The 17358-nt window shown below is 54.4% G+C and overlaps 1 protein-coding gene across 3 annotated transcripts in view; it reads right to left on the bottom strand.

Annotated features, from left to right (window-relative positions):
• The window catches only part of UBASH3A (ubiquitin associated and SH3 domain containing A), a 51226-nt gene extending 35716 nt beyond the window's left edge, over positions 1-15510 (bottom strand). For 2 of the 3 annotated variants that reach the window (XM_082720554.1, XM_082720553.1), the window contains exons 1-6: positions 15351-15492; positions 13300-13353; positions 10758-10944; positions 7880-8078; positions 4429-4598; positions 3627-3835 (exon numbers count right to left, since the gene is read on the bottom strand). In XM_082720554.1, the coding sequence (XP_082576680.1) occupies positions 3627-3835; positions 4429-4598; positions 7880-8078; positions 10758-10944; positions 13300-13353; positions 15351-15463 (932 nt within the window). In that variant the 5' untranslated portion in view covers positions 15464-15492. Of the gene's footprint in view, positions 1-3626; positions 3836-4428; positions 4599-7879; positions 8079-10757; positions 10945-13299; positions 13354-15350 lie in introns of all 3 variants that reach the window. The other variant, XM_082720552.1, reaches the window with a different exon arrangement.
• Between the last annotated feature and the right edge of the window lie 1848 nt (positions 15511-17358).

A 17358-nucleotide genomic window follows, 5' to 3' on the forward strand; every position in this document is an offset into this window, starting at 1 on the left:
GGAAACTCCCCATACCGAGATCTAGCTCACGTGGATTTCCTTTGCTCACATACTCTCAGCGTCCGAGGCCAGGTCCCGAGAGCTGCAGGGCTCTGGGAACTCTGGCGTCCACGTCCAAACCATTGACATCTCCCTCCTCCCGGAGCAGAGCCCCATTTACAGTCTCCTGTTGTCGAAGGAAACGTCGGTGGGTTTCCTCTTCCTGAGGATGAGGCGGGTGGCTACCCTGCTCAAGCCTCGCTGTGCACACAACAGAGCCTCCTTATCTATAAATAGCATCTGTGAAAACTACAGTTGGAGAGAAAACCAAATTGTTTTTTTGCTTGTCTTTCAAATGAAATAAAATCAAGATTACAATGAGAGGAGAAAGGAAAGAACTTAACATTTAACTATTTTTCATTTTTTCTCAGGAGAACAACTTAAGGGTCCACTTACAACACAGAGTAGATGGATTCAAATTCTCCCTGGCTTTTAGAAGGGGTGTAGCTACCGTCTATGGGGTTTTACAGACCACATCCCTGGATTCCTGGGCAAACATAAGATGGCAACAGAGACCGGCCGGCTGGTCCAGTAGACATCTATTGTCTCCATTCGAGTTCAAGTTCCGAGATCCAGGCTTGGACAGGGCTGGCTCCTCTGGAGGTCCCTCTAATGGGTGGTGTGTGGACACCATCCTCTCCCTGGGTGCTCATGTGGTTTCCCTCTGTGCGTGTCTGTGAGCTGATCTCCTATCATCAGGACATGGGTCAGACTGCCTGGGGGCCCCTCTAGTGACCTCATTCTTCCTTAATCCCCTCCATAGAGACCCCATCTCTACAGTCACATTCTGGGGTGCTGGCGACCAGGACTTCAACACAGGAATCTGTGGCAGATCGAATATTCAGCCTCTGACAGCATCTTTTTACAACTGAGTTACTCACCACCAACTCACTCTGTGGTTTTGGAAATTACTAGATGGGTGTGGCTTCAGTGTTGAAAGTCTTCTCAGCTTGGCCAGAAGACAGACTGTTCTCTAAGCCGTAACACACATGGCCTCTCCACTCTTTGTTCTAGATCATGCTACATGTGTTCTTCTATGTGGAGCATTGAAAGCCACTAAGATTCATGAAGATACGCCCCCCCCCCCCATACACTGCTGGTCACCTCTCATCCTCTTCAAGGTCACGGACAGATTTTGGGGTGTGATTTTGTCATGTAGTGAATCCAAAGTCTCCCAGAACCATTGCAAAAAGGCTGAAGTTGAGTTGGAGGTGGGCTGATGGTCGACGCAGGTCACAGCACCCGAGCGGAACAGCACGGCTACAAGCTCAGAGATGTCCCCTCTGGTCTTCCACACCTGGGATGGCTGTGATCATTTCGTGGAAACTGTGTCCCTTTCTGCATCAGGTGTGCGAAGGCGGTTCCCACCCGGCCTGCATGATGTGTGCAACCCCAGCCCTGGATTGTCTGACTTCTCCTGTTTATTCTCTTTGACCTGATGTCCTCACAGTCTTTTCCTTAAATTTGAAATGAGGTGAATCTATATTTTGAATAAGTAATGAATATATAAGGCTCAAATATTGACAAATCATGGACCGCAGAGAGCAGTCTCCTTTCCAAGTCCTCTTCCACTCCCGGACCCTGCCCCCCCGCCTCCCCGGGCACACTGTTGGAAGTTTCTAGAGATGCTCCTTTCCAGGGAACTTTAAGGGACAGGCATGCATATAAATACACATCACACACATACACGTACAGCCGATTGTATTCCAGTTCCCCCTTCCCTCCAATAGTCCTGTGCTCACCATGGTGTTCTGTAACCTGTCTTGGATTTTTTCATATCAGCACATAAATTACTTCCTCGTGACTGTTTTTAAACACGGGCGAGTACCCCGTTGTATGGATGTATCCTCACTTATTTCCCTAATACATCATTTCATAATTTCTTGATCTCTTTTACAGACCTTTTAGGTCATGGTGGGAAGCGTATACACACCCTTCCCTGGCCATCCAATCAATCCCTAAGCTGCTTGCTGCTGAGCAAGTCCTTAAAGTCCCGGCCAGCGATTATGTTAATCCCAAGGTTATCTCCTGTGGCCTGACTTACCCAGTTGGAAGGTCTTTCAAACAGGCTTAGGGCTTCCCTGACCTCCGAGTTTCCAAGTAGCTGGTGTGTCTGCCTCTGCTCTCCTGTCTGCCTGGGGAGTCCCTCCCGACTGTCACGCGGAGACCAGCTCTTCTACCATCATGGTTCCTCCCACTGGGTCCCTCCCTCCCTCCCCTCTTGTCCCCACTGACACACACGGCACTTCCTTGTAGTAAATCCTCGAATGGATGCATATACACGTGGTGTGTAACATACACATGTCTCACCATATAAGTAACATGGCATGAACGGAAACTAGTGTATTACTAAGAAATCATTTTTGTATATTAACTATAAAATAGTATATATTTTAGAAATGTATTCATATTATATATGTATCTATATGTATTAAATATGTACAATAATATATATAAATTTGTACATATATAATATATATATATATTACTATTCTGCTGTTCTGCCTCTCTGAGTAAACCTTAACTGGCCCTGAGTCTGGTATCGGGCATGGGGTGCTGCTGGGACAAGTCCCTAAAACATAGGAGCCATTCTGGGACTGAGCAGTGGGTGGAGGTGGGGAGAATTTTGTGACGCTCGATACAGGAACTGGCTTGGACAGACTGTTGGAGGTAACATGGGCGCTGGGGAGAATACGTTGCAGGGAGTTGGAGGAAGGGGGAGCCTTACCATATAGTGGGGAAAACTTTAGTGAGAATGTGGGCGGAAAGCAGAACCTTTCAGCAGTGAGGCTGGTCGTGGGGCTAGGAATGTTTCCAAGGACAGCGCTAAAGGCATGGCCTGTTTTCCTCTTGTTGCTCATAGTAACACACGTGAGAAAATGGAACAAAAGGAACCAGGACCTGGTGGTTCTGAGCACACTCAGCCTCTCCAGACGACGCTAAAAAGCTCAAGTGAAGCGATTCTCCAGCTGAACTTGAAGAAGCGAGCCACCAGGAGCCCTGTGGCTTCTGGGAAACGAGTTCTGCCTACACCACGGGAAGGGGAGGGCCCTGAGCTTAGATGAGACCCCAGCCCCGGCCCAGACCTGACTGCAGCCTTGTGAGACCTGGAGCTAAGCCATGCCCAGACTCCTGATGCATGAAAACTAGGAGAAAACGAACGTGTGTTGCTTTAGCTGGGAAGTGCACAGTCATCTGCCATAGACCGACGGAAAACCAGCCACGCATCTTAGCGCTTTACAGCCGACACATCGAGCAGAACGATAAATAAAGCCAAGCTTAGGATCTCTGTGATCTCTTATGTCCATAATAAGGAGGTGACTTTTATAGTCATTTGGGGATTATGATCTCAGAAGCCAAATAGAGTAATTCATGTTTTTGGAACATGACCTGCAGAAAACCGTGAATCGGCCAAAATAGTAACTGTTTACCTGCAGGGATAATGTTGCCAGCTTGGAGAAGGCAATTTTTACCAGAGATGGAATGTTCCAGAAGCATACAGATATATGGCAGCCCGTGTTTTGGGAGGGACGGTCTCCGACACTAACCCGGAGAGAGACGTTGGGGCCGCCGCAGGCAGCACTCACCTGTGCTTAACCCAGGTGTCTGACTCGCCGGCTGGCTCCGTGTAGTTCTCGGGCAGGAAGCCCTGGCAGCCCGTCCGCTGGGAGATCCCAATCACCCAGCCCTCGCTGGCCTCCTCCTGCTGAGTGGGGTCCACGAAGATGTAGTCGCCGGGGCTTAGCGTCAGCTCGTCCACGTTCTGAGGTTTGTACTGGAAGAGGGCCCTGAGGGTCTGCAAAAGACCAAGGGCTTTCCCGTCAGGAACTGGAAGGCACACCAAGGCTTTCGATGACAGATCAAACCTATACTAGAAGGTGGCACAGAATTCTTGGGTAGGTTCGGACATGCATTCTGGTGTCTGTCTGTCTGTCTATCATCTCTCTGTCTCATATCACTATCTACTGATCTCTAATAGGAAAGAGCCCAGAGCATAATTCGACTTTCACATCTGCCTTCCTCGGCAGGATTACTTGTAGCTTCTCACCCAACAGAGAACGCGCTGGATTCACTCACGCTAATTCCCTGGGTCTGAACTGGAGCACTGCCTCTCTCCGTGTCAGCCACTCAACTTGGGGTCTTGCAATGATATAAAAGAATGCAAGTTCCGCATTGCACAAAAGGGGACATGATTAAGAAAAAAAAAAAAAAAAGGAAGACAAACACAATGGACGGTTTCCCTTGTCCTGAAATCCCTCCAGAGGAGGGCTCCCGGGGGTCAGCGTTCTGCTGGCTTCACCGGCCACTTGTTCCACAGAGGATCTAGCCCGAGAGGACTGGCTGACCGAGGCTGCTCTGGCCGAGGCCCCCAGGCCGGGGTTCGCTCACCTGGTAGTGCACAAAGCGCATATCTCGGGAGTAGAGCGCAGCGGTCCACTGGCAGCTGTGACCCGGGTGGATGGCTCTGGCCAGCTCCTCCAGCGTCCTCTGGTGGTGGGGGTAGAACTTGTGGGCCAAGGTCAGATGCAGCTGCTTGGTGCAAGGCTTCACAGTGCAGTCTGGGAGGTCGGGCAAACACAAGGGTGGTGAGCGCTTTAACCCACACCGTGGCGAGCGCTTTAACCCACACCGTGGCATTGCCTTTCCACGGTGCCACGCACCCACGCAGGCCAAGCACCCAGGACTGCTGGTGCAAAGCCTTTCCGCATGATGCCTCCTGCCTCTGCCCACTCCCTCCCCCGGCACGGGGGCTTTCTTGGTAAGGCAAGGACCACCCCCCCACCTCATGTGCCATCTGCTCAGTTCAGCTTACAGAGGGCATGGCTGGGGACTGCGGATCTGACAAGGGGCAGGGAAGGGGTAGAGAGATGGGTTGGGGGGTGTTTGGAGCCTGGGGATTTGCCGGCTCGTTGCCCAAACAGTTGACCAAAGCAGACACAGAGAACAGCATCTCCTTCATTCCCCACAATGGGCATCTTACGCAGCGGCCTGGCCCGACAGGCTGGTGCTGCAGCTCAGCGGGGTTTGGTTCGGCTGCGGAATCTCAGCAAGAAAACATCACAGGCCACTCAGCTGTGTCGAACGTGGCAGGATCGCTACGGCTTCCGTCCCTTTGGCGAAGCAAGAAGCCCTCGGAGTAGCCAGCCCTGGGTCATTTTGGGGGCCCCAGCTCCTCCCCGCGACCCGAGGGCCCTGATGTCGCCCAGGATCTGCTTTCAGCCGCGCCACAAAGGACTTTACGTTCTAGGGAGGCAGAGACCGAGGGAGCACTCAGACTTGGAATCAGGTAGACGGATGGCGGGTGACCCTGGGAGCATCCCGGCCCGACTCAGCTTTCATTCTGACAGCGACAGTTTGGGGACAGGGACCACCCCCGGCTGGGGCTGCCCTGAACCCAGTCTCTTCATGCCCGTCTCTGGGAGTCTTTTAGTAAATACTGGTCCCCTGGAGCCCCTCTCCTGGGCAACCCACACAGCAGACAGGCTCTGATCTCCCCTGGAAAATGTCACGGCTGTTGCCATCGCTTCCTGGACCCAGACCCGGTGGCCCCGCCGATGCCTCCCACCCCCTACATGAGCCTTTAGCGGCAAATGAGAAACTGCTGGGGAGAGAAGCCAAGATTGAGGTCGTGGGTGGGTGGTGGGGAAATTCGTCCCTGAGGTGTTTCAGCACCGCGGGGAGGATGGCCTTGCCACGTGAGTCACGTGGCCTGGGAGAGACCCACGCTTGTCCTCCGAGTGATCCGTGAACCACGCACGACTTCCGAATGGGGCCTTGTCTGGTCTGCTGTCTGCAGGCCCTGCCTGTGGGGGCATTTCACGGGCGACGGCGCGGTGGCAGGGAGGACACACTTGCCTTAGAGGGAGGCAGGACAGGCTGGAGGGGACGGCGGCTCCCCACCCCGCGGGGTCCAGCCCAGGGCACAGGTGTGGAGGGCCTGGGCAAGAGACGGGGCCATTGCAACCACTCCGTGGGAGCGCAGGGCGGGTCAGCAGGAGCCCAGGTGGGCCGAGCGAGACAGGGCTGGACCCACTTTCCAGCTCTGACCCCTGCGTAGGGGACATGGTCCCCTGGGCCTGTTTTCACAAGTGGCCATGGGTTGCGGGGTTTGAACCAACAGAAACATGTTCTTTCACACGCTGGAGGCCAGAAGTCCGAAACCCAGGGGTGGACAGCCCCGCCTTCCTTCTGAAAGCTCTGGGCAGGGTCCCTCCTGCCGCGTCGGGTTCCCAGGGCTCCTGGAGCTCCTTGGCTTGTGGCTGCGTCCTCACATCGCTGCCTCCCTCGCCCACGGCCTCCTCCCGCGTCTCTGGGTGTCCTGTCCTCTCTTAGCGGGACACCAGTCACTGAATGGGGGGCCTACCTGAGTCTAGTCTGGCCTCTTCTTAACTAATGACATCTGCAGAGACCCCGTTGCCCAATAAAATCCTTCTCTACGGTTCTGCGGGGAGGGGAACTTTAGGGTCCCTTTCACTCCATGACAGTGACCTTGGGCAGGCTATCTTCATAGGCCTCCGTCTCTTCACTTTTAAAATGGGGCCCATGAGACCTCTGTTGGGGGGGGTGCGAGGCATCAAGAGAGGTGGTGGTGGGGCACCTGGGTGGCTCAGTGGGTTAAAACCTCTGCCTTCAGCTCAGGTCATGATCCCAGGGTCCTGGGATCCAGCCCCGCATCGGGCTCTCTGCTTAACAGGGAGCCTGCTTCCTCCTCTCTCTCTGCCTGCCTCTCTGCCTACTTGTGATCTCTGTCTGTCAAATAAATAAATAAAAATAAAATCTTAAAAAAAAAAAAAAGAGAGGTGCTGTGCCCGCTCCGTGGCCAGGGGCCGACAGGACACGAGGAGACCACGTTGTCCTTTGCAAGCAAGGAGATTAAAGAGCCACCGCTCAACTCTTGCCCATATAAAGGACGCAGATCTGCAAAGACGCAGGCTAAGCCGATTATCACCCAGGAAGTAGGACCCCAGAGGCCAGAGGCCAGCCTCCTAGCGGAAAGCCGGGGTTCAGTGACCTCCCGATGTGGCCGGATCCCTGACCAGGCGCATCTGAGACCGGGGCCGCTGGGTCCCTGCAGAGGGCAGTGCGGGGTCTCCCTGCCAGGGTCCCTGGAGTCACAGCCCTGCGTGCCTTCCCCGTGCCAGGACCGATGGGGAAGGGCCACAGGAACGGGCTTGAGGCTGGAAGGGTCAGAGCCCTCACCCATTTGCAGGGAAGGAAGAGCGGGTCGTGGAGCTGATGAGGCTCAGGAAGGCCCGGCGCCGACCAGAGACCCGGGAGGAAGTCCGGAGTCCCTCCCACCGACCCCAGCTGGAGCCCATCTCCAGACCAGCGCAGGTGCTGGGGGGAAGGGAGATTTGCAGACGCTCCGAGGGCGTCCAGACGATCCTTCCCCAAGAGGCCAACCAGAGAAGAGTGTGCTCCTTCCTAAGACATCCACAAAACCCAGCTAGGACTTGGTTTTAGACACAGCGCTGACCCCAGGAGGGGATCTGCCCAAGGTGGGCCTAGGGCTGGGGAGCCCCCCTCCCCCAACATGGGCCTGTAATCCACGGCCTTCACGTGGCCACGCAACATCCCATCCTGGGACCGTTTCCCCGGGCAGCTGGAACGTGCCAAGTGCTCCGAGAAACCACATCGATGCAAACAAAGGTATTCCCACTTAGAGAAGAAAGGGACCGCGGGTCCTTGGGGTCTGCTCTCTGAAGTAATTAAGGAGCAGCCTGCACCCCGCCCCGCGCAGCCAACCCACCGTACCCCAGGAGCAAGCCTGGCCCCAGACACAGAGCGGTCACTCCCTATTAACTGTGCCCTTCCTGTGCAACTGGCCAGGACCGCCTACCTGCCAAGACAGAGGCTTCCGTGGCGAACGTTAGGGCGAGTTCCCGGATGACGTCTGCGGGGCCGTCGTTCACGAAGAAGCCCAGATAGCTGACGGAAGAGTGCAGGACCAGAGGGAGCACCGCGGGGAAGGAACCCAGGCTCCTGTCCCCAGCTCTCTTCAGAGCCTCATACAGACACTCCACCTTGTGGTCTTCGCACTGAGGGAGAGGAGACAGTGTGTTTTCTCGCCTCTTGTTAGAAGGTCAACTATGAACTTGTTGAAGAAAAATCGTGCACCCCACCGAGCCTATTTCTGGGGGCGATGCTGGGCTCAGGTCTCTCGCCACGTTACGGACTGGGGTTATGGATTTGTTCAATCACCTGGTCCTCAGTTTCTTAGAGATGGCGGGTAAAGTTCCTTTCGGAATGGAATATCTTAAGTGTCTGGGTTGGAAGCCCGTTGTCACCGTCGCTACCTCCCGTCCCTCCATGTCATGTCAACTCAACCCACAGCTGTGGTCAGCGTTGCATCATGCGGCTTCTGGAGGTTTCCCGTAGACTCCGAGGCAGCCGTGCTCATGCACTGCCCAGAGCTCACAGTGAGGAGGACGGTGGCCAAAGTCCCTGGCATGTGGCCACCATCCCACAGTGACCAAGCCAGTCACTGCCCCTGATGTGGTTTCCTTGGAAGTGGGCCAAGCCCCCAGGCCCCCTGCCGGCCCGCTGTCCTTCTCGGAGCCGCCCGGTCCCCCTCCCTCTCCTGCCTGTCCCTTTCTTCTTTGCCAGTCACAGGTGTTTCTCCCAAATAAACCTCTTGCCCTTCTAATTCCACCTTGGGGTCTGCTTCTTGGGGGGCCGTGACTAACACAGGCTCCGACCCAGTCTCCCCACTGCCCCCCGTTCCCTGCACAACTTCTGCCTGACCATGTTGCCTAATGCCATGCCTCGCTCCGCCCCGAGGCAGCAGGTGCTCCCCTGTGGCCTGCAGAGGGCTGTCTACACTGCTCAGCCTGCCTGCCAGGGCCGTGGACACCGTTGGCGCCCTCGGTGCTCTTCCCCACTCACACCCTCTCGCCCTCCTGGTTCCGGGGCTCAGCGCTGCCCAAGCCACTTCCTGGGCTTGAAGACCTTCCTCTGTGGGGAAGAGCCACGTGGCCACATGGGACCATGGTGAAACCACGGCGAAACCCAGACCCTTCCCCCGCCGGCCCCCTGCCCCTCCCCACAGGAAATCAGCCCGAGCTCTGCTCTCCTCGGCAGCGGGCTCCCTCCAAATTTCTCACAGCCCCTTTCCTCCTCCGCGGACCCAACCGCGTTATGGTTTCAAGATGTATTATGTGCATTAATATGCATAGAGTGTAATATGCATTTTTATGTCCCCTTCTGACCAGCACCTCACTCCGTTCGTCCATCTGTCGCATCTTTGTGGCCCTTGCAGGGCCTGGGAAAGTGCGTGACCCCGCGAGGCGTAACCGTGAAGTCACTGTCCGTCCCGCTTGCGTCTCTGGGTCTCCGGGAAGCCGTCTGGAAGCCCAGAGTCGTACAAGCAGAGCTGCGGCGGGACATCAGCCCGTGAGCCTGAACGCTGTCCTTTCATGCCCAGAGGGAGACCCTCGGTCCCTCTGCCGCTCTCCTGCCAGAGAAGGGGCTCAGCCAGCCCAGGTTGGGGGTCGGCAGGGCGGCTGACACAGGAGAAGGAAGGGGCATGCGTGTGTATCTAAGTCTGTGTCTCTGTGTGTCACGTAGTGCGTGTGTCTCTGAGTGTCTGTGGACAGGTGCGTGCTGGGCACGCGTCCCCGGGGGTTGGGAAGAGGAGCTGGCAGGCCAGCCGGACCCCTGGCTGCCGTGATGAAGCGCGCCCGTTTCTAAGGTTACTTTCGTCACCGGCTGGGCGGCCTTCCTTTCCCTGGCGAGCTACCCAGGACATGCCGGGAAGGAGTCTGACTGTCACAAACGCTGTCACTGGCAAAGGAAGGGGACCTACTCACGCCGGTTTGCCCGAGACTTTCCTGGTTTTGGCTCCAGAAGTTCTGTGCCTTGGGACCCCCCTCCCCGCAGACGGGGATGGCGCACAGGCTCCCGGGGCACCTGCTGGGAAGGTCTCCTGCAGAGGCTTGTAGCCCCCTTCCCAGGCATGCTGTGGAGTTGGGGACGGGGCGTCTTCGGGTCCTGCTGGGCCCCCTGAAATGGGTGAAGCTGCTGACAGCCGAGGGGGCCGGCCACGGAGGGTCCCCACGTTCGCCCCGCGGGGTCCGCAGCGGAGGTGGCTGCCTGTCCCTCCCTGCCTCCCTCCCTGGGCTGCCTGCTTCTTCTCTTCTGAGCGGGCCCAGGTGAGGCTGACCCTGTGAGGCTGCCTGTTTGACTGACTTCTCGACCAGGGCTGGTCCCTGAAGCAGGGAAGAGGCCCGTGTTTGTGACCTTTGGGACGGGCCAGCAGCACCATTCTTCAGGTCACACATCTCCGAAACACCTGCTCTGAAGCACTGTGCTAGGCTCGGGGTACCAAGAGGAGGGATCTACCTTCTCTTGAGGGATTCAGTCTCGTATGGGGTGCAGGGTAGCACCAGACACATTGTCACAGCACGTAGTGCCACTAGAGACACAAACAACACGATGGTGGGTGCACAGAGGGCGGCCCCTTCTGCCTGGGGAGCCGGGCAAGACTCAACAGAGGGAGGGGCTAAGTGAGCGGGGCTTTGAGGAATGCGTAGGAGTTGCCCAGATGAGACGAGTGAAGGGTGTCCCACACGAAGGGGCCAGCAAGTGTGACAGCTGCGGGCCACCATGGAAATAGATCACGGGCTGCCCTCAGGGACTTCCAGCAGTGCCTAGATGTCACAGGGGGCTGCCCCCAGCGGCGTGTTAAGGGGCATTGAAGGCACGTGGGGCCGACTCACCGTGAAGAAGTCACAGAGCGTTATGTGAGGGAAGACCTCGTGGGCTCGGTTCTTCGTGCACTGGCGCTTGCTCTCCCTCCAGAACTCCTGCAGCTTTTCCAGCAGGGTTCCCGTGGGGCAGAGGAAGAGGGCGTACTCCTGGGGGATGGGGTCGTCCAGAGATGGGTCGTTGCGGTGACAACGTAGCCTGCAAGAGAGCAGGGAGCTCATGCCCGCTGCCGTGACGGCGGGACGGTCGCCCCACGTGGGGAGCGCGGCCACTCAGTGCCAGCCACGTCCACGCCGCACAAACTCACCGCCAGCCCCTCTCGGCGAGGCTCAGTGCGCCCAGGGCTGGTGTGGCCGCAGAGTGGCGCCAGGTCCCCTCACCCCTGGCTCTGCCCCACACTGGTCTGATTCCCGGCCAAAGACCAAGACTGAGAGAAGTTGGCCTGGTCTTCAGTCCTGGGGGCCAGAAAACTTGTAGAAAACATTCACGTTTGGTGGTGTAAAAGTCAACACACCAAACCCCCCACCAAAACACAACTGGACAGAATGTAGGTGGCTATTCTATACTTTCTTTGAATGCAGACGGTTATTTTAAGGACAAGGAGAGATGATACGCAACCCCAAATTCGAGTTCATTCTCACCGATACAGAAACAAGAGTTAAGACAACCACGAGGCGACGTTTCCTCATCTGCCAAATTAACACATTTTTGAAGGGAAGAAGGTTCTGCTCCACGTGTCTAAGGGGCAGTGGGTCTGTGGAACGTCTGTAAAAATCAGACCGTCAGGCCACACCCAGAGCCTTCAAAGGCCCACCCCATCTGAGCTGACAATTCTACTTCCAGAAACTTCTCCGAAGGGGAAAGCAAGTCACACGGCCCATGCGAGGTATTTCATGTTGGGATTATTCATCAGGAGTCACGGTTTTAAAGAATTTCTCGTGATGCAGAGAAAGGCCCGAGGCGCAATACTGAGTTCAGGGGGCGGGACGTGGCCCCTGGGGAAACAGGCGCCAGGCACCCACGGGGTCTCCTTAGGAGCAAAACACCAACAGGGGCGCTCCGCCCCCTGTCCTGCGCCAATGCTTCCTTCACTGTTCACTTTTCCTTCCAGAAACTTAAGTAACCAACATGCAGAGAACATGCGTGTGTGTATTTTATGATCATAAGCGATGGTTTACATTATTTTGCGGGTCGCGTTGTGTGTAGCCCGCACCGTGTTATTGTGGTTGATCCCTGTCCGGGGGCGGGCGCAGGGTCCGGTGTGTCAGGAAGACCCTTCCGAGGGCCGTGCGCGCTCGTCACGCCGGTGCTGTCTCCCTCTTCTGTTCCACTCCCGGACGCCTACGCCGGCTTCTCGGTGAACAGTTTCATTTCACAGTGATCAAGACCTTTGTTCATGCTTCTTGGGCCCTTTCTATGTTTCCAAGGCAAGGACCTGGACACGGATGTGAACCTGGACGTGGACATGGACGTGGAAGTCCACGGTGGGTGGCAACGCTGGTGCACCCCCAGACCGCAGCCAGGACAAGGAGAGACCCTCCCTTCTGCTCACCCACGTGGACCCTTGAAGCTGCCGTTCATTTTTAATGGTATCTGAAATGACACTTCCCGGGTTAGCGAAGGTCGGCCCACTCCGGTAGAGCCTGGGGACCCCACTGTCTCCCCAAGTCTCAGTGGGACTTGCGGTCCTCTTGGCTGAGCTGCGACTTGCAGGAAGTCACCATGCCCTTGAGGCAGTCGGTTTTGTTTGAAATTCAAATTTAGAGTTAGCCCAGCCCAGAGGATCCTGGGTGTTTCCCTTTGACTGGCAAAGGGGTTACATCATTTGTCCTTGGTGTAGAATTTTTGGGGGACAAAGGGGGTTCCCAGTGAGGACATACTGGCCCCTCAGAGACCCACTGTCCGTATTTGCCATCCTGCTCTGGGAGGGCACCCAGCTAGCTGAGACCTGGTTTTTACTGCGATTTTCCAGAACAGAGCGTGGGGGGACTTCCCGCCTTGGGGCAGAATGAGAGCATCATGGCACATTCTGTGGGGGCTGGGAGCTAGAGAACACGGCACCTATTCTCTCAGAGCAGAAAGCCGAGGCCTGAAGCAGTGGGCGGCTTTCCGAGTGCGTAACTGGTTGACGGCGGAGCCTCCTGGAACCCCGAGTTCCTCCCCCGGGCCTCACTCCCTGGCCCCTGATGCCTCAGGGGGCATCCAGACCAGCAGCAATCTCTCTCCCCATCCGAAGTGGCCGGAGAGAGGGGGGGCCTCTATTCTGTATTCTCCCTATTTACTCAACAGATCACGTGGATGTCTTTCTTCTTTGATCGTCCCATTTGGGTAAACTTGGATTTTAAGGTGAAGAAAGGCTTGTTCAAATTTCAATCTCTCTCCACTGTTTGCCATTTTAAATGCTGATTCTGTTCTCCTTTTCTCTGGCTCTGGGTGGATACGCAGGGACTCCGTCCCTGGCCGCCTGGCGTGTGCGGGGCACTTCCCCGGGTCCACCCAACAGAGCTTTCAAAGCCAAGTACGCAGCAGGTCTGCGGAGACAGCCCTACTCACCAATCACATGCCTCCTCCACTGTCTTTCTTCCCGTAGCTGCCAACGCCTTCAGCCTGCGGGAGACGAGAGGAACATTCAGAGATCTGCCTTCCGTTCTTGGGGGAAGCAGGGGAGAGGCGGGGGAGGCCCTGCAGCACAGGGGACCTTTGGGGGGCCCCCATGAGGGCCAGGACGGCTGGACTTGGCAGCTGGATGCCCTGCCCGGGCCTCCGTCTCCGTGTGGCATCACTGTGGTTTCTGAAAACGCACACCTGCTCATTCCTCCCCGCTCAGGCGCTCCGGCCTTCAGTTCTGGGCACCGGCTCCAACCGTGCCGGCAATCCTGCCTCCTGGGCCAGCCCCCGCCCCCCGCCCCGAAGCCAGGTGAACCCACTCTCGGGTCCAGAAGGTGGCCGTGAGGGGCCGCATCCCCGGCTCCTGGCTTGCACACGCACCTCCGTGACAAAAGGCAGCCATGTGCTGACACACCCCAGAGAAATAGCACGGACTCCCCCAAGCTTGGCTCAGACGTCCTTCCTCCGGGGTAACTTCCCCAAACCTGCCAGGGAGGTGGACGGGGAAGCCCATGCTGTCTCCCCACTGCACGTCCAGGCACCGTGGTTCACTTCTACAGACCTGTGTCTGTTTGTCCCTCCACCAGCCCGCACGGTCCCCGAGGCCCAGCAGAGCTGCGCCCATCACGGTCACCCAGGACGCACACACGCTGAATTAAGTTTCGCTGAATGGGACCAATTGGACAGGACGGACGCCGGCTCACTAAGGCAGCTCGCTCGGGAACGGAGCCCGGAAGTCTCTGGAGTCAATGAGCAAAGCAACATGGCAAGGCCCCATGCTGCTGCTGGTGGACACGGACGGCGATGACCTTGGTTTCATTTCGAGGGATTCTGAGTCTGCCTCCAGCATCAGTAGCATAGTAAAGCATGGGCTTTAGAGGGGCCGAGAGGGGTGTCCTGCCTTCCCCAACTGTCTGTGCTCTTGGGCCTCCATGTCCCCGGCTGCACCTGAGGGAAGGTGCCTGGGTGGGGTGGCTCATGGTTCCATGGCTTATGTCAAAGATCCCTGGTTTATCATTAGTATGAAGGCAACAAGGTTCTGATTTAGGTTAGAAAAGCAAGGAGTATAGCTCCCAAGTGATTTCGGCCAATTTGCTCAGGTTTTGTTTTAATGTTTAAGGAGCCTTTGGTCCCTCCCCAATCCAAAGTTACTTACAGGTACTTTTTTTTTTTTTTTTTAGAATTTATTTATTCCTTTGGCAGAGAGACAGAGGGAGCACAAACAGGGGGAGTGGCAGAGAGAGGGAGAAGTAGGACCCCCGTGGGGCAGGGAGTCCGGTCCCAGGACCCCAGGATCATGACCTGAGCTGAACACTAGATGCGTAGTCTAGTGCCTCTTAACGGGTCTTCTGATGCATTTCCCCGTGTGGAATAAGCCTGTAAAAACTTAGTACCCCAGGCCCTTATCATAGCTCATTGCTTTTAGGGACTTCTCTCTCTGACAGGGTGGCTCTTAAGGTTGAAATGTTCCATGTGGGGACCTTCTCCTTGGGTAAGCAGCATCGAGCCAGTGCTGTTCCCTCACTTTCTAACCATCTCTTTCACTGATCAGACATTGAAGAGATTTTCCCCTGTAGATGAAGGTTGCCCTGCACCGCTTAGAAATACGTCCTTGTTGGGGGTTCTCTCAAGAGCCCCCTTCAATGGAGAGTCAGAAACACTTGTAGTGTCATCTCAGAGAGGACACGACTAGGCCCACACTCCTCCAAACCCGGAAAAATGGCGGTGTCCCAGTAATACATGACTCCCATTTTTTTTTACATTTCAGGGTCCTTTGACCTGCCAGCCAGCAGAGCTTGTCTGTAAAGATCCGGATCATGTCGTTTAGAAGAAGCAGAAAAGGGCCCTATTTTGAGACAGTATCTCGCCCTGCAAGGTGCACTCCTTGGGCAGGAAGCAAGCACTCTGAGCTCCCGGCAGTTGTGCTACAACGGGCAGAAGGGTTGGGGGCCTAGGACACACCCCCAGGGGCCTGCGGGCCCGGGGACAGTACTCACGCAGTATGTGCCGGGAAGCCCATTCCCAGGAGGGGGTCCAAGAGGGAGGCGGTGCTGCGGCCCTTGTGCTTGTTGGAGACCTTGGCGTAGAGCTGAGTCTCCGCGGCTGCCATCTCTTCCTGCCTGCGGACAGAAATGAATAGATTAAAGCCAGAGAGAGTGAGACAGGCAAGGCTTCCTGAGAGTGTAAAGAAAAACCTCAAGCCCTTTTGATCTTTCTGACAATAGCTAATATCCTGTTTGCATGAGATGTTGGTTTTTCAGAATTCTCTTTGCAGGGTGCTGGGGTATGGCATCCCCCACCCCCGTTCCCACGTGGGGTTTGCGTTCCAGAGCTCCAACACGCTTACCAGAAGAGCAAAAGTTGGAGAGATTGACAGGACTACATTTTGACAAGGCCGTGGAACACTTGGGGCTCTTAGGCATTGGCCCAGCATTTTGGAAAACGTTTGGACAGTTCCTCGTACAGTTCCACATATATTGGCTCTGCAACAAATCTACAAATTTAGCTATCTACCAAGGGGAGGTAAAAAGGCGGGACCGCATGAAGATTTTATGTGAACGTCCACGATGGCTTTATTCACAAATAGACCCAAACTAGAAGGAATCCAGACATCCATCCACTGCTGAATGCACCTTCAGTCCACGAGTAACACTTGTCAATAGCAACAACACACTTCTGTCTCGTGAGAGAACAGGATGAATTCCAGACAACATTGTTTTGATTTAAAGAAGCCAGATTCAAGATCATATATACTGTATGATTCTACTTAAATGAAACAGGAAACAGATAAGGGGTTGCCCAAGGCGAGGGTCTGAGGGAGTTTTGGGGGTGATCGAAATGTCCTCTATCCTGATAAGGATGTGTAGGTCTTCAAGACCGACGGGACCAAACCCTCAGATTGGGTGTGTAAATTAAACCTCAATAAAATTTATATTACAAAGGAAAGAGAAGGAATACTAAGAACATAAAAACAGCATGCTGATCTTCAACAAACATAGGCCTGCTGGGGTTGTGGGGGATTATGTTGAATCTATGGGTCAGTTTTAACAATATTGGTTCTTCCCTTCCATGAATATGGTATATCTCTCTATTTACTTTCTCTTAGTCGTGTTTTGTGGCTTCAGGGTCTTGTACTTCCATCACCAAGTTTATTCCTATGTGTTGCTGTAGTTTAAAAAAATTCCTATTTCCATTTGTTGTCAGAATATAGAAATATTATTGATTCTCATATATTGACATCACATCCAACAGTTTGGCCAAGATCACTTATTAATTCTAATATTTTGTAATTCTTTTTGATTTTTAAGTACTTAGTTAGTTTTCATCTTCAAAAATGCCAATTTCCCCCTTCCTTTTTAATATTTATCAACTTTTTTTTCCTCTCCATGCCATATCACTGTGGCAAAGATCTCCAGTGACAGGCTGAGTATAAGTTTAGTGTAGGTACCCCTTATTATATTAAATAATTTTTTTTACTACTAATTCACTGAGATTTTTTTTAAAAAAACTCGTTAAAACGGATACTGAATTTTATCAAAAGCTTTTTCTGCATCTATTGAGATGATCGTGTTGTTTTTCTTCTTTATTCAGCGAATGAGGTAGCTTATTCCAATTGAACTTGGAATGTTAAATCAACCTTGGTTTCTAAGATAAAGCTTTGACCATGTTATCCTGTGTAGATATTAATCAATTTGTTAATACTTTATTTAGAATTTTTGGCATCTGTGCTTGTTAATTAGCATGGCCTGTTCTTTTCCATTCTTATAATTTCCTTGTCAGGTTTTGGTGGCAATAGAGTGATCAACTCATTCCGATAATCCAAAGAGTTCCTGGTCACAACACTGAAAGTTCCTATTCTAGGAAACCCCATCTCAATCCCTAGCAAATGAGGAGAGTTGGTCGCCCTAAGGGTCAGTGTTATTCTGGCCTCACACATGAGTTGGGAAATATTTCCTCTTTCCTGATACTCTGAGTTTTTGTAAGACGGGTGTAACGTCTTAAATG

This window comes from Mustela nivalis (genome assembly GCF_964662115.1).
Source record: "Mustela nivalis genome assembly, chromosome: 1".
Lineage (NCBI taxonomy): Eukaryota > Metazoa > Chordata > Mammalia > Carnivora > Mustelidae > Mustela > Mustela nivalis.